Source organism: Balaenoptera borealis (assembly GCF_965194805.1).
Source record: "Balaenoptera borealis genome assembly, chromosome: 14".
NCBI classification, from domain to species: Eukaryota; Metazoa; Chordata; class Mammalia; order Artiodactyla; family Balaenopteridae; genus Balaenoptera; species Balaenoptera borealis.
Window position 1 is genome coordinate 77,276,869 of NC_138875.1, and position 16,236 is coordinate 77,293,104.

General features: G+C 50.9%; 1 protein-coding gene across 2 annotated transcripts in view; it reads right to left on the reverse strand.

The window, feature by feature from the left end:
* The window catches only part of RBM19 (RNA binding motif protein 19), a 124,755-nt gene that overhangs the window by 100,305 nt on the left and 8,214 nt on the right, over positions 1-16,236 (reverse strand). For both annotated transcript variants that reach the window (XM_082355713.1, XM_082355714.1), the window contains exons 8-16: positions 13,155-13,233; positions 12,174-12,245; positions 10,956-11,159; positions 9,453-9,583; positions 8,515-8,636; positions 7,984-8,080; positions 6,309-6,419; positions 3,921-4,121; positions 2,531-2,660 (exon numbers count right to left, since the gene is read on the reverse strand). In XM_082355713.1, coding sequence (XP_082211839.1) covers positions 2,531-2,660; positions 3,921-4,121; positions 6,309-6,419; positions 7,984-8,080; positions 8,515-8,636; positions 9,453-9,583; positions 10,956-11,159; positions 12,174-12,245; positions 13,155-13,233 — 1,147 coding nt within the window. The remainder of the gene's footprint in view (positions 1-2,530; positions 2,661-3,920; positions 4,122-6,308; positions 6,420-7,983; positions 8,081-8,514; positions 8,637-9,452; positions 9,584-10,955; positions 11,160-12,173; positions 12,246-13,154; positions 13,234-16,236) is intronic.

Here is a 16,236-nt window from a genome sequence, read left to right on the forward strand (position 1 = left end):
GGAGCTTCTGGGGAAGCGGCATGTGTTGGGCCCGTCTTGGTCGCCCCCGCTCGATGGCTGGCATCCAGCTGGTGCTCAGGGCTGAGTTACAGACCATCCACTTCACCTCACGCTGCTGAATTAGGACGAGGGTCAGAGTAATGGTGACTCGGGCGGCTTCTCACTGAACTCTCACAAAGGCCTTCTGCCTATTTTACAGATGCAGAAACAGCCTCGGAGAAGGCAGGTGGCTTGCCCAGTCACAGGGCTAGGAGAGGACTTCCCCAGGAGCTGTAAGCCTCACATACGGAGGACGCAAAGTGCTTAGTGCAGGGCCTGGCATGGAGGAAATGCTGCTTTTGCCTGTGGATTCGCTCAGCACCTACTGACTGCTCTCCCACCAGACGCCGGGCACCTTCCTGGGTGCCCGGGCACGGCAGTGCACAAGCAGACGAGGTACCCGGCCTGCTGGATGGACGTCTAGTGAGGGAGTCAGACAGACAGACACTGAGGAAGGGAACCCATAATGACACACTTCTGGGAAGCAATAAGCCTTTGAAACAAAGTTTAAGGGTGAGGGGAGGGGGTGGGTATAAATCAGTACCCATGAAGGGAGCCACGGCGATTATGCGATGGATGGCGCCACATTCTGATGCTTAACTAACGATGGAGAACAAACCTGCCAATGTCACCAACTCTACTATGTGCCGGGGCTTGGGACACAAGGACAAGGATGGCCCAGCCCCTACTCTTCACAGGTAAAGAGAGACAGAGAGGCACGGAAACCCTTCTTCCTGCATTCCTTCACTCCCTGGACTCACATTCCTGAGCTACCCCGTGCCCGGGGCCCTATGGGATGCTTGCGCCCAGCAGTGAGCGAGGCGGCCACTCCCTGCCCTCGCGGTTCACTGTCTGGCAGCGACGGATGTTAAACAAGTAAAACAAACGAATAAACAGGATAAATACAAACTGTGACGAGTGTCACAGAAGAAAACAACAGAGCGAAGGGAGGGAAGCACCAGGACACCTGCAAAAGAGTGTGGCCACACAGCAGCGGCCCCCCGGGGAGGCGCCATACTTAGTGGTCCCGCCAAAGCTAGGAGAGGCCTCTGCTGGATCTGTTTCCAGGGCCCTCGCTCCTGGCAAATCTGTGCTTTAAAGGAGGACTTGCTTTTGGCCGAAAAACATTAGTCATGTCCAAGTTTAGTAACTGAAGTTGAAACCAAGGTCGCTGATAATTTGGGGGTGATGGCTAGTTAAGAAGAAACCGTGACTATATAAAGAGAATTCTTTTTGATGGAAGCATAAGCACGTTGGAAGAGAACGCTAATCCAATGTGTGGACAAAAATAACTCATCAACAGGGGCTAGTGAGGGGCTTTTGAAAGATTTATATCAATGGTCAGTAGGTAACCCCAATGGCTAAGGGATGCTTTCGTGGGCCTCAGAAAGCAGAGACTGAAGAATTTTCCTTCCTGACTGAAACAAGGCTTCTAGACCAGGGGGTCCCAAATGTCTTGTAGTGACTTGGGCCAGTCCTGAAGGAGGTTTTACCGATCCAAGATGAACTGGGAAATGCAGCCAGCCTAGGGAGGTTTATGGACAGTGAGGTCTATTCAATTAAAGGACTGTTCTTTAATCTAAGAATTCCGCATCCCCACCCCAATTCTTTTATGAGGACAATGCAGAGGGTATACGGGAGACGTATTTCTTTTAATCCTTATTTTAATCAACCGGCAACCCTACGGTGAGATGGAGGTATGGAGGAGGGATATTACCGATGGGCAAGATCTTAATGTCTGGGTAAGGGTGTTCTTCAAAGCTTTTCTAAAGGTCTTTGCTTCTAGGATGGAGTCATGGTCCCCTAAGTGGTTCTCAGTCGAGGGCTGCACTGCCCCCTAGAGGGCATCTGGCATACAGGAAAGGGGTGTTTTAGACTGTCACAATTACAGGGGCACTCCTGTAAATTCAGTGGGCAGGGTCTGCAAAATGTCTTACAATTTGCAGAACAGTCCCGACAGTGAAGAACTGCGCTGCCCTGAGTGCCAGGAGCGCCCCCTCCTCACCCGAGGGTGAAGCATCAGTTGAGGGTTGGGTCCCCGCCTCCCTTCCTTTTCCTGCCTTTGCAGTCACTGGACACCAGAGGGCGCCATACCATCCCAGGGACCCCGGAGAATAAACATCTCCAACAGCCCTGCTCATCCATCCTGGCGGATGTATCAATACGAACCAGAAGGCTATTTTCTCTTGCTCTGTTCCGAATCCCTATTAATAGATTCTAGTGGGTTTTTTTATTTTTCCTTTCACAACCTATACTTGATAAGCCAAGATAGTCGGCTACCTTATGCTGTATCCAGAATTTTCATGCTCTATTTTTTTTTGAGGACATTTTACGTGCCTATAAAATCCAAGAGACGGGGACCCACCAGTCTCAGGATGAATACAGAACTTTAAAAGAAACACCTGATAAACAATTTAGTGCTGCCCCCTAGCGCTCCGTCCTTCCCCTGCCTGCTGCCCCAGGACATCCTGATCTCAGACCCAGCTCTTACCTGTTTCTGGCTCCATCCTGTCCTTTCCGGCCGGCTCTGCTGGTGCATCTCGGGGTTCTTTCTTCTGTGGGGCTGGGCTGGAAAAGATGCCCACTGGAGCCCACTCCAGATACAGGGGGACGTGGTGGAACTGCAGAGACAGGGGCGGGGGAGGGACTCAGTCCACGACACAGACCAAGAGCCTGAGGCTCAGAGTATAGAACTCTAGGTGCTGCCTGATCCCCTAGCTGCAGCTCAGGGTTCAGGTGAGAGGCTGGAGCATCTGCTGTCACTGAATACGTCTGCATCCCCCTGTGCTTTCTCTAATCAAGAGTGTGGACAGGGCGTGGGACGGGGGAGCAGAATCACTGATACAGGGCAGCCCTCCTGGAGGAAGTGCAAGGGGGCCGCCGGACACCAACCGTGCTTTCTCTCCCTCCGCATACGTACACTCACAGGCAGTGAGTATACACATACGTACGTGCAGAGAGGTTTTTTTTAAAAGAAGGATAAACAAGACACTGACAAACAGTCAGCAAAGCATTAAAGTCCTTGATAAAGAGAAGCTACTTGCAGTGGGTTGCATGGTGGCCCTTCAAATGATATGTCCACGTCCCAACTCCCAGAAGCTGTGAATGTGGCCTTATTTGGAAAAAAGGCCTCTGCATATGTCATTAAATAAAAGATCCTGAGATGAGATCATTCTGGATTATCTGGGTGGGCCCTAAATCCAGTGACAAGCGTCCATGTAAGAGAAAAGCAGAGGGAAGATTTGAGATGGAGAAAAGAAGGCCACGTGGACAGAGGCAGAGACTGGAGTGATGCAGCCACAAGCCAAGGGACGCCTGGGGCCACCAGGCACGGGAAGAGGCAAGGAAAGATCCCTCCCCCCACCCACAAGAGCCTTCGAAGGGAGAATGGCCCTTGGACACCTTGATTTTAGACTTCAGACCCCCAGAACTGTGAGAGAACACATTTCTCTTCTTTTAAGCCACTAAATTGGTAGTAACTTGTTATGGCAGCCACAGAAAGGAATACACTAAAACATATAACTTTTTCTTCCTTATGACCAGGAATCAGGAGGTAGCCCACCTACAGAATTGACTTTCAACTAATTGTAGGTATAAGATATCCAAAGCGCCAAGGATGATGGTTCAAAGTCACGGGGGAATGGAAAGCTGAGGAAAGCCAGAATCGGCAGGGAACCAAGGCAGGCTTTCCGGAGGATGTCTTGAGCCTGCCCCTCACACTCCCCCGTCCAGAGGTGCTCCCAGGGGCGGGGTGACATTCACAATCCCGACAGACATGGGTGGTTTCCAGCAAGTGCTCGCACGTGCCAGGTCTATGCCAAGACTGTCCGCCCGTCAGCTCCCTCCGTCCTCTCCCTGAAGTGGGGCTCGGGCGGCCCTACCTTGGAGTAGGCCAGGTGTCGGAAGGCCTTGCGGGCCTCCAGCGGCTCCAGGAACTCCACGATGGCCGTGACGCCACCCTCTGGCAGCAGCACGCGGCCCAGGCTGCCGAAGCGGCCAAAGGTCTCCTGCAACTCGGCCGCCAGGGTGCCGGCCGGGAGGTTCTTCACCAGGATCACGGTCTTGCTTCGCTCAGCGGCGGCCTGCAGGGAGGGGACAGCTCACGTGGGACGATGGAAAGGAGGGTCACTGACACCCAACGCCAGTACTGATTGGTGGGTGACTCTGGACCAGGCGGCCACGTGGGACCTCGGGTACCAGGCCCTTAGGAAGCAGGTCCAGGAGACCCCACCCTCTCGGGCGCGCCACCCTGTGGATGAAAGGCGGCCCCGAGGACTGGATGAGGGAGAGGGCTCTGGAGCTGGACCCCCCAGGTCAAATCCCGGCCCCTCCACTACTGAGCCAAGGCAAATTCTGACAGCGCCCAACCACAGCCCTCGCTGGACCTTCCAGGACACTCCAGCCCAGGGCCGGGATCTGCATCTCTGTGCTAGGGGTCTTTTCCCGGATCTGCAGAACGCCTGATGCCACACGTGAGATATTAACACCCCGTGGGAGCTGCCCGTGGCTCTCAGGAGTTGGCGTGTCCCCTGTCCTTTGGGTGGGACAACTCCGAGTTGGGCGGTGTCCCCCAGGGAAAGTGCCAGCCCACTGTTCTACCAGTGGCACTGGGACGAGCATGCCCTGTGCTGGCCTCCCCCCGCCCCTTGTCCCTTCTCGCGTGTTTTCTGTCCAGTGAACTACTTGGCTTGAATCTTTGTCTCAGTCAGCTTTTCGAAGAACCCAAACCAAGACACCAGATATATGGCCCTGAGAAATGCACTTGAAATGTATTCAGCCCCCTCACCTGACATGAGGACACGGCACCTATTTCTTGGGTCGTCCCAGGAAAGGAGTCAATCAAAAGGGTTGACATAAGCACGCTGCTTAGCAATTGCTAACATTAGCAATTATTTTATTATTAAAGCATGTTGGATGGAGCATAAAAGAGCCAAAAAAAATTAACGGGAGAATTCCAGGCATAGGGCATATCTGGGTATGAGTCTCAACCTGGCCACCAATCTAATTTGAAACCTTGGGTCAAGTGCTTTCCCTCTGGGCCTCAGTTTTATTTCTTTATTTTTTTTAGTTTTATTTTACGTTGGAGTATTGTTAATTTACAATGTTGTGTTAGTTTCAGGTGTTCAGCAGTGATTCATTTATACATATACATATATCCATTCTTTTTCACATTCTTTTCCCATATAGGTTATTACAGAATATTGAGTGGAGTTCCCTGTGCTATACAGTAGGTCCTTGCTGATTATCTATTTTATATATAGTGATGTGTATTTGTTAATCCCAAACTCCTAATTTATCCCTCTCCCTCACATTTAACCTTTGGTAACCATAAGTTTGTTTTCAAAGTCTGTGAGTCTGCTTCTGTTTTGTAAATAAGTTTTTTTTTTTTTTTAGATTCCACATATAAGTGATATCATATGATATTTGTCTTTCTCTATCTGACTTACTTCACTTAGTATGATAATCTCTAGATCCATCCCTATTGCTGCAAATGGCATTATTTCATTCTTTTTTTATGGCTGAGTAATATTCCATTGTAAATATGTACTACATCTTCTTTATCCATTCCTCTGTCGATGGACACTTAGGTTGCTTCCATGTCTTGGCTATTGTAAATAGTGCTGCAATGAACATTGGGGTGCATGTATCCTAACCGTTCTTTTAAGGTGAAACTCTTAAGATTTGGTGAGGCTGAGGAAACAGTGGTTTGGGGGTCAGAAGCCCTGAGATTGAGTCCAGGCTCCTGCCACAGACTCACTGTCTGATCTTTAAGTCCCTTCCCCACTCTCTGGGCCTCAGGTTCCCAGTCTGTAAAACGAAGGAGAGGATGTCAGGTGTTCTCAGCGGGCCCTCCAAGACTTCATCATCCAGACACCTAAGAACTTCTACCTCGTAAGGAATAAGCACGTGAAGGAACCTTCCCCTATGTGATTCAAGAAAGGTCTCAATCCCGAAACAGATAGCAGGTGCTCTTAGTAAGGTGCTAGGTCGGGGAACAGGATGCTTAGGGCCCCCCCCCCACGTCCTGTGTAGAGAAACTCTTGCTTACGGCCCCCGAGGGACACCATTCCGATGGGCCACGAGTCTGAGCTGATGACCTTTCTTTCTTTCTTAAGCGACAGTTGCAAAGTTAATGATAATCATCTTTGAAAGGCCTGACCCTCCCACCCATCCACATGTCCGCTGATGTAAGACTCCGCCCCCAGCTCTCCAGGGGTGGGGCGGCCCGAGTCCTGAGCGGCTCGCTGGGCTGGGCAGTGGGCACTCACCTGGCTGAAGGAGTCCAGACTGACCCCATTGTCGAGGAGGAAGCGCCGCACCTCTTGGACGAGCTGGGTCTCTCCCAGGGCCACGCGCACGGCCACGCTGCCCTTGGTCTCCTGCGGGAGGGAGAGGGAAGATGCCCTGTCGGCTGTCGGGCAGGTGACGGGTCAGCTGTCCCATCTCCCAACAGCCTGAGGAGGAGGCTTGCACGGAGCCGGACCCCGTGGATGCCCCCTGCGGATGCTCCCCCCGTGGATACCCACTCCGGCTTGACGGCTCTGGGTTCCACGTCTGTCAGGGTGAATCAAGAGCCCCACGCCTCACCTCCAGCTTCCCCTCCCCCCTCTCCCGCCTGCTCCCTCCCCTCCAGTCGTATGTAAGGGTCTCATGCCAAGTTCATTCCCACCTGAGGGCTTCTGTGCGCTCACCTCTGCCCTCCATTCAATTTCTGCTAGAATGTCGCACCCCTGAGCAGCCTGCCTCGCTCTCACACCCTGTCCCCTTACTCAGCTTAAGCCTTCTTCAAGCCATCACACCAACATGCGGCACCTTTGTTAATGAGCTAGTGTCTTCCTCTGCTGGAAGGCTCTAGAAGAGCAGGACTGTTTCCCTTTAGGGCCCTGCTCTCTTCCCAGTGCTCAGGGCGCTGGTGGGATCTGAACCAGCTGCAGCCGCTCCCGACTGACTGAGGTCCGGCGCTGTGCGGCCAACACGGTGCCCACGAGCTCAGCCAACTGGGCACTGAGACGCGGCGCATCTGAACCCAGTGTAAGACACGCACTGAATGTAAACACTCAGTGACGGAAAAGAAAGCAATGCAAGACAGCTTGTCATTTTTTTATATTGTGGATAATGAAATAATAATATCTTGGCCATATGGAATTAATAGAATAGATTCTATTCTGAAAAATTAACTTTGAAAATTAACTTTGCCTGTTCCTTTTTGCTTTTTAAAAATGTGGCCACTTGGACATTTACAATTCTGTGTGGGGCTCGCATTCTATTTCTGGGGGACAGCGCTGACCTTCAGCATGGGGAAGGGGCAGGGGCAGTAAATGACGATGGCCAGCGAGTTTATGGATCAAATCTATGGATATCCTTTGCCTGCTGGCTGAAAAACACACTCCCAGGTTTTGCCAAAGATGAACTTGGCCACGGTCTAACTGGAGACACAGCATTTAAAGGAAGGTATGTGATCTGGAGAAGCCAAATGGACGGCGGGGGAAGGTTGGAAGGAACAAGGTTAGACTTGGGAGAGGGGGAGGGTCAGAGACCTACGACCTACCCTGTGCTCGTCTCAAAGACCTGGGCTGGCTGGGCCCAGGAGGTGGGTGGGACCACCTTTGAGGAGTGGTTCAGAGCGAGGGCAGTGGATTCGGGTTGACCTGGGGTCACCCCACCTCCGCCTCTTTCCAGGTGTGTGACCCTGGGCAAGCGCCTTTGTGTCCCTGGGCCTCGATTTCTTCATCTGGGAAGTGGGGCGAGAGGAGCACCGCAGGCTAAGTGCTCATCGTCAGTTACTTTCTCCATGTGCCTCCACACTCGCCCACGAGAAGCCAGGGCAGGGTGGACGCTTCCATGGGGGAGGCCCCAGAGGACAAGCTGGTGGACAACCCCAGCCCGATCCTGCCCCCTCCCCTGCCCAGAGCCGGGGGCACATCAGACAGGGTGCCCACTCACGTGGTCAAACACTTGACTCTTGTTGGCGCTGTACTTCTGGGCGATGGCGTCGGCCACTGCATTCGGGCCCATGAACAGCGTGTTCCAGTTGTGAGAGCTGAGTCAGAGGCAGAACAGAGAGGTCAGACCATGGCTGAATGGGGGCAATTTTCTTCAGATGCAAAGCCTGTAAGAAATGAGCTTGTGGGCCTGCCTTCCTAAGTCCCCAAAGCCTCCCCTCCATCTTACTTGGCATGGGCCAAGTACCAGGGCCTGAAGACAACAAGAGCCACAATGATACTAATAAGCCCTAACGTCTGTCAAGCGCTTACTCGGCACCAGGGACCAAGCACTTTGCTTACATTGACTCAATCCTTACGACACCACAAAAGTGAGGCACCACTGATCCTTCCCATTTTGCAGATGAGGAAACTGAGGCTCAGCAAAGTTACGGATGAGGGGCTAAAGCCACCATGAGGAGTCAGGGTACCCTGGCGGCTAGGAAAGGAGGGGCGAGGGCAGCCAAAGCCTGGGTCAGAGGCAGGTATGGACCTGGAGCTGTTGGCTTTGTCTTTTGACTCTTTCTTCTTCTTGTAAGACGATGATCCTGGGGCGTCTGCATCCTCGCTGGCCTCCTTCTTGATGGTGGATGGTAACACGTGGAGCATCCTGCCCTGGAGGAGGACAAGGGGAAGGGGGTAAAGACAGGAAGGGGGCAGGCGCTTCTACATCCTGCCCTGGGTACGTCAGTCTCTCCACGAGGGGGCTGGACCCAGCACTGAGACCCTTGTCGCGAGACAGGGGCCTCGGGCAGGATGCCCACAAGGCCGCCCTGAACCCAGAACGGGGGCCTGGCCGTGTGGCACAGGGGCCTGACTTTGTGACGGGAGCCACTTGACAAAGCTTCACAGAGGATGCTGATCGGTTTGTAAGTAACACCTGCAGGGCTCCCCACCCGACTCTGTCCCTGTGAGAGTGTGAGCTCCACGCAGGCAGGAGCCGGGTTCAGCCTGCAGCCACAGGGGATCAATAAATCATGAATGAATGAATGAATGAACGAATGAACAGGAAAGGGAGGCGAGGCAGCCTGGGGCTTCGGCTTGTGTGTTAAGCATGTTATTTGGAAGAAAGAGGCGTTTCTTACATTCTACTGTGGCCATTTCAATGACTGGGTCAAAACTCTTTCTTTCCTTACTCCTTCCTCTTCCAAGTGGTATTTCGAGAGAGCAAGTTCATTTAATCCACAGACACTTTTTAAGGGCCCACTGTGGGCCAGGTGCTCCTCTAGGGGCTAACGATAGATCGGTGAACAGGACAGAGCAGACCCTGCCCCGTGGAGGCAGCTCGGATCAGGAGGCGGCTTCACGTGCATCAGCTGTGCTTCCCTGGAAGCGTGGGTGTGGTTTCGTGCCTGCGCGCACGCGCACACGCCCACAGCCTCTCCCCATCACCCGGGCCCCGCAGCCGCCCGCCACCCCGCGGGCCATCACCTGGAACACCTGCCCATCCACCTCCGCGTAGGCCTTCACGGCGTGCTCCGGGAACATGAAGGTGACGAAGGCAAAGCCCTTAGGCTTCTTGGTCAGGCTGTCGATGGGGTAATGAAGCTCAGACAGGGGACCTGAGGGTAGGAAGGATGTCAGTGTCCTGCAGGCCAGAGCGGGGTGAGAAAATTCTGGGCACTAGTCAAGCGATGGGTTTTAACCAGGGAGAGCGTGGAGCTGCTGCTGCCGCTTGGCCCAGGACAGAAGGTGGCAAGGGGCTGCCCTGAGACCCCCTCATGGGTCAGGGTGTCCTTCCACAACACTTCGTGTGTCTATTCTGAGAGCAGAGGTGTCTGGGCTGGACCCTGCCTTCGTCACATACTATACGTGTGGCCTCGGGAAAGCCACAGGGCTTTACGGGCCTCAGGCTTCTCACCTGTAAAATGGTATCGTTAAGAATACCCAGCTCGGAGGACGGAGGGGAGGGTTAAACGCACTAATACGTGTCATGTCCTAAACAGTACCTGCTGGTGACGTAGGGCCACAGAAGTGTCTGCTGGGATATTATCATGATGCTCACATTAAAGTACACACCTTCCACTCTGAACACCAGGGTGTGACCAAGTCCTCCTTCCCGGGCTTTATCTTCCCGGATGGATACTTCGAGTCTATTGATGACCCCCTCTCCAGTGCTGCCCGGCCCTGCCACGTAAACCAGGGCACCAGCCTGTGTGGGAGGATCTGGCGGCAGGACAGCAGGCCAGGAGGTGACACCAATTTGCCTGATCGCGGAATCCTACTCAGGGCCTCCTTGTCCGGAAGACAAGCACTCGACCGAGCTCGGATCCCTTGCAACCCACAGCTGGTCTCCGAAGAGAAGCGGGGAGACGCTCCGGGGGATCTTAAAAGCATCTAGACCTCGCCCCGCCATTCTGAGCCCTAACTTCCTTCCCTTCAACAACCACGACCTTACAGACAAGCACAGCCCCATGTGCCAAGTTGAACTACAGGCCTTCAAGTCCGTGTCCTGCAAAATAATGCTAGCAACTACGACAACAGTGAAAATGGCCCTCACTAGCAAACACATCTGGATGCTTGGTCTGGAGAGCAAGACTATTTAGACAGCAGAGTTCAGACTGGGGAGCACTTCATATCAACACACACAGTGAGTGGGCTTCCAAGACCAGAGCAAGGGTTCAGATACCAGGGACATCTCAGAAAACTGTACCCAAACCCCGTCAGTTCTGAGTCTAGCGAGTGAGAGCTAAGGGAGTCTGGGTTCAGACCACGAAAGGTGCCTGTGATGCCATCTAGGACTTCGAGTTCCGCTGTCTACACACTGTGTAAATCTTCACAGCAGGTCAGAGATGGTGAGGCCCATTTTATGGATGAGAAAACTGAGGCCAGAGGGGGATGTCATCAGCCCAAGGTCAAGAGCTGCAGGAGGCAGATGGGGACTCGGACCACCCGCTGCAGGTGCCTGTGGTGAGCCGGAGGCCACGCCCCTACCGTATTTGGAGAAGAGCTTCTCCAGGTCTTCCTCGGAGCTGGTGTAGGGCAGGTTTCGCACAAAGAGCCTCCCAGAGTCGGCCAGGTCCTCTTCCTCTTCATGCTCCCCGAGTGTCCGGCCTTGCCAGGGTTTGGCGCTATTCTCTGGGGGCGCCTTGGCTGCGGGAACGTTCTTCTCCCTAAACACCTCGATGTAGCGTCCACCTGCACAAGGAGAGGCAGTCAGGGCCCCGGGGGAGGCCCGGAACCTGCCAGCTTCCAGACTTTGTTGCTGCCTTCTGGAAGCCATGGTGAAGGTGGCTGGTGACAGCGCCAGACACCAGGCTCTGTTAACCAGGGTGGCGGCCCCAGCCAGTGCCGGGCCTCAATCTCACTCATCCTGCGAGCTCGGCTTCAGCCCAGGGAGGAGGCTGCCTGGGCCGCCTGGTCCATGCGGCTGCATCCTCCCACTTCCAGGGCACGGCCCCTGGCACTGCCCTGGGAATCATCTCATGTGACAGCCCAACCCTGAAGAGCCACCTTGTGCTGCCGCTGAACTGTGTCCATGCGTTGCCCCGGGCACCTGATTAGACCACGACCACCACCTCCACATGCACACAGTAGGCGCTCAATAAATACCTACCACCTGACTTGCTAGCAAGGCTGCTTAGGTTTCTCCTCTTCCCTAACAGAACTTGTGTCTTCACAAGGGGTCAATGGCTGGACCCGAATCACCTGTCCACACCAGGGACAGGCCAAAGAGCACGTCCTTGGATATCTTGTTCAGGTGACCTCCCAACTCCAGACCGTGTACTTGCTGTTCCCTGTACTTGCTGTTCCCTGTACCGGAACGGCCCCGCCCCACAAAGCCAGAGCTGACTCCCTCTACCCCTCTGGCTTTTGTTCCAGTGTCGCCAGCTTAGCGCGGCCCAAGCTGACACGATCCTGTTTAAAATGCGCCTCCTCCAATCCCAACCCTCTCCTGCACTTGTCCAGAGCACAGCCTCTCTGGCTACCGCCTGTCTCTCCCCTCTCCATGTAAGTTTCCTCTACAGGAAACTTAGCCTAATCTCTGCCCCAGGAGGGCGGGGGCTTTGGTCTGTTCTGCTCACGGCTGTGTCCTCCGTGCCCAGGGCAGTGCCCGGCAGGCACACAGCAGGCCCTCAATAGAACCTTACAGAGTAACCGGATGAACGAACCCCTGCCACCACGCGGCGTGGGACCGCCCGGCATCCTTACCCATGTATTCCCTGTTGCATTTCAGAGCTCTCCTCACTTCCTCTTCACTGCTGAAATCCACAAAGACGTACCCTGTGAAAGGACCACGACAAAGGTAAGGTCTGCAGGCCCTGCAGACAATCGTGGGAGTCACGGAGGAACACCCACACTGTGCTAGGTGTTTGGGGGAATCTGAGCAGAAAGTGGGAGGAAAACCTGTACTTTCCGCCCAGTCTCCAAAATACAGACACTCCCTGATGCCCCCCAGGCAAATCTCCCTTCGTAGGAAGCGTTCCGAAACGGAAGGGCCTTGGCCTCCCTCCCAGCCTCACCCTGTCCTGACCAGCGCCTGCTCCGTGACCTTCTCTGGACAAATGCCTGTGGTTGCAGTGCTGCAACCCGGCTCGGCACCAAGGGGCCACCTCCACGGTGACTGCCCGTCAGTGCCCGCGGCCCTGACTTGCACAGACGAGCACGTGGAGTCTTCCCTAAACACGAGAGGCCTCGCCTCCCCACTTTTCTAGAGGAGTTAAGTGACGTGCGCACGGACACACAGCTAACGCGTGGCAGTGCCGTAACCTGCGCCAAAGCCTATGGGTTTTGGTCTCTATCACGAGACCCTCCCCTGGGGGACTGCAAAAGCCCCCACCCAGCCCACCTGCCCCTGGACCCTTCCCTCACCAGCCAGGGGACCATCCTGAATCCGATCACGGCGTCCCCTTGCTTTGAGCCCCCGGTGGGCCCCTGCGTCTGGGCTGAAGGCCGCAGTCATTACTGAGCCCCCAGGCCTGGGGGCCAGGCCTTGCCTGCACAGGTGAAAACCTCATACTAGGCTGCCAGCGGCAGGGGACAAGAGGCAGACCCCTGTCCACATCCACCGAAGTGGGGACCACAAATAGGAAAAAAGTAGCTGCCCTCCAAACATCTCCACAGTTCAACTGCCCCAACCTTCCAGCTCCAGCATCTGCCTCTCCAGCCCCCTCGAAACAGCCCGGACCTCACCTGTTTTGTTTCCATGGGCGTTTCTCACTATTCGAATGGCCACCGGTTTCAGGGGTGCCAGGAACTCCATGACATTTTTCTGTGAGGAGAAGAAAAGTTTTTTCCCAAAAGTGCAAACCGAATAAAGAAACATGGGTCAAATTTCTGAATTCAGAAAGGACACTGAAGTGTTTCATCTTTTGTAGTCTCTCTCTTTTCTCTAAATTACACACGTTTTCTCCATCGTAAATTAAAACCGCCTTGGAAAAGAAATTTCTTTTTAAGTTGGAGAAGAAACAAGGAATATAAATATAGAAGAGTAATGGCACCACTAGTATTGTAAGGTATTGCTTCTGATCTTTTTGTTCCTAAGTACCTTTTTACTTAATTGGGGTTAAATCCAGCTTTTTTCACGTCTCATCAAAGCATGATTATTTGTCCACGTTACTTCATGGGGATGATACACATAGAGTACTGTCGTACGTGGTTCCCAATTTTCTTAACTACTTCTCTATTTTTTGGACGTGAGGGTGATTTAAACTCTTTTTTTAAAATGCGCAAACACACAGAGTACAAAATTTAGCAAATACTGAAAAGTCCCAAGAAGAAAACAAAAATGGTCATAACTGCAAGGCCCAGATCACTCTTGTTGGCACCCAGACAGGGCCAAGTGTTCCCTGAGGGTGGGGGGGGGGACTGTCCCCAGCTGAGACCCACTAATTTAACCACTTCTCTAGTGATATAGCGTAGAGGTTGTTTCCAGTTTTTTGTTTTTATAAATAAAATGACACAAATTAATACATTAGTTTATAAATAAAATAAGAATTAGAAAATACGGCAATGAACATTCTTGCACTGACCTCTTGGTGTACCTGGCTGATTCGCCTGTAGTGCAAATTCCCAGCAAGGTAATTGCTAGGTCAAAGGTACGTACGTATATTTTAAATTCTGACTGATGCTTCCAGATTGCCTTCCAAAAGGCTTCACCGCACACTTCCCCCAATAGTGCGTGAAACAATTTATTACTGAACTTAAAAAATTTCTGCAAAAATGTAACCTTCCTGTTTTGATCTGTATTTCTTTAATTATGAGTGAACTCAGGCATATTTCCCAGCCATTTGAATTCTTTCTCTTAGAATACCTCTTATCTTTTGTCCACTTTTCTATTGGGTCATACGTAGGTCCCAATATCTACTTATCTATTTGTAAATTAAAGAAGCAGGTTTTGTCTGTTGTTTGTGTTATACATGTCTGTTGTTTGTCTTTTGACTTTATGACAAAAAGTTGCCTTAGAGAAGTTTTAAATGTTATCTAGTCAATTAATCCATCTTTTTCTTATGACTACCAAGTTCTGCAAACTGCTTAGAAAGGCATTCTTTTTTTTTTTATTTGAAGTATAATGGATTTACAATGTTATGTTAGTTTCTGGTGTACAGAAAAGCAATTCAGTTATGTGTGTGTATATATATGTATGTGTATATGCATATATGTGTGTACATACATGTATACATGTGTATGTATACACATACTTTTCCATTACGGTTTATTACAGGATACTGAATACAGAAAGGCATTCTTCATTCCAAGATTACAAGTAAATTCAATGCTTTCTCCTAGAACTTTTATTGTCTCAGTTTTTTAACTTAAATCCTTGATGCCTTTGAAATTTAGCTTGCTATGAGGAGTAAGGCTGGGCTCCACCTTTTTTTTTTTCTTCACAAAAGTTAACTGGTTGTCCCATTACTATTTATAGAAAAATCTCTCTTCTCTTCATTGATATGAGACACCCTATCCTAAACTAGATGCTTATACATGTGAGTCTATTTCTGAATTCGATTCTATTCCATTAACCTGTCAACAACTTCACCTGAACCAAACTGTTTTAATTACTGTAGCTTCAAAACATGTTTCAACATCTTGCAGGGGAAGGGTCTATTCCCACAGGATGTTCCCAGCTGCTCTCCGGGATCCCACCCCCACCCCCCCAATCCTGACGAAACTCTGTGAACCCACTGAATTTATTCATTCATTCACTAATTAGGGAGGAATTGGCATTTTTACTTTCTAAGAATGTATGGCTTTACATTTATGTAAGCATTCTTTTAAATCCCTCAGTGGAATTGAACACTTTCTTTATATAGAACCTATAAAACCTTTATTAGAATACCTATAAAGCCCCCAATACATAATTTTTATTAGAATATCTAGAAGTAGACTGCCTTTTCTTTTCTTCCTTCCCTTCCTTTCCTTCCTTCCTTCTTTTTTCTCTTTCATAAAAGTAATCTTTTTTTTCCATTACATTTTCTGTTACCATTTGTGGAGAGGAAAGAAGTGACCATTTTTTGTGTATTTATTTGCAAAAGTCCATCTAATGTCCCTTATCCCCACTGAAGCACATGATTTTCTGCATGGTTGGTACTGACAGAACTCTGACTCTAAATTAGCAGACAATTCAGATAGTCCAGTAGAACCCAAATGCTTGTTACTCTGAATTCTGATTAAGTTTTACTTAAAAAAATAATTAGCAAATATACAGGCTGAAAAAAGGTGAGTACTTTGAGAAAAAAAGGGCATAAAATATAATCAGGCACTTTCCAAAAGAGGATACACACATGATATACAAACGTGAAAGAATGATTGATCTCACTAATAATTTAAAATATAAATCAAAATAAAATGCCATTTTGACCTGTCAAGTTGATAAAGATTAATACCCAGGGTTCACAAAAATGGGCACTCTCATTCTCTGCTAAGGGAGTATAAACTGGCCAGGCTTCCAGAGGGCAACTGGCACTCTGTATCAAAGCCTTAAAAATGTACTGAATGCCTGCATGTGCTTGTATACAGTACTTATCTGGAGCAAGGGTTGGCAAACGATAGCCCACAGGCCAAATACTGCCCACGGCCTGCAAGCTAAGGATGGTTTTTACATTTTCCAAGGATCATCAAAAAAAAAAAAAAAAAAAAAGTGCAACGGAGACCATATAGCTCACAAAGCCTAAAATATGCACTAAATGATGTTGATAGAAAAACATCTGTTGACCTCTGATCTCAAGAAATGCGTTGACTGCATTATTATTCAAATCAGCAGAAGACTGGAAAC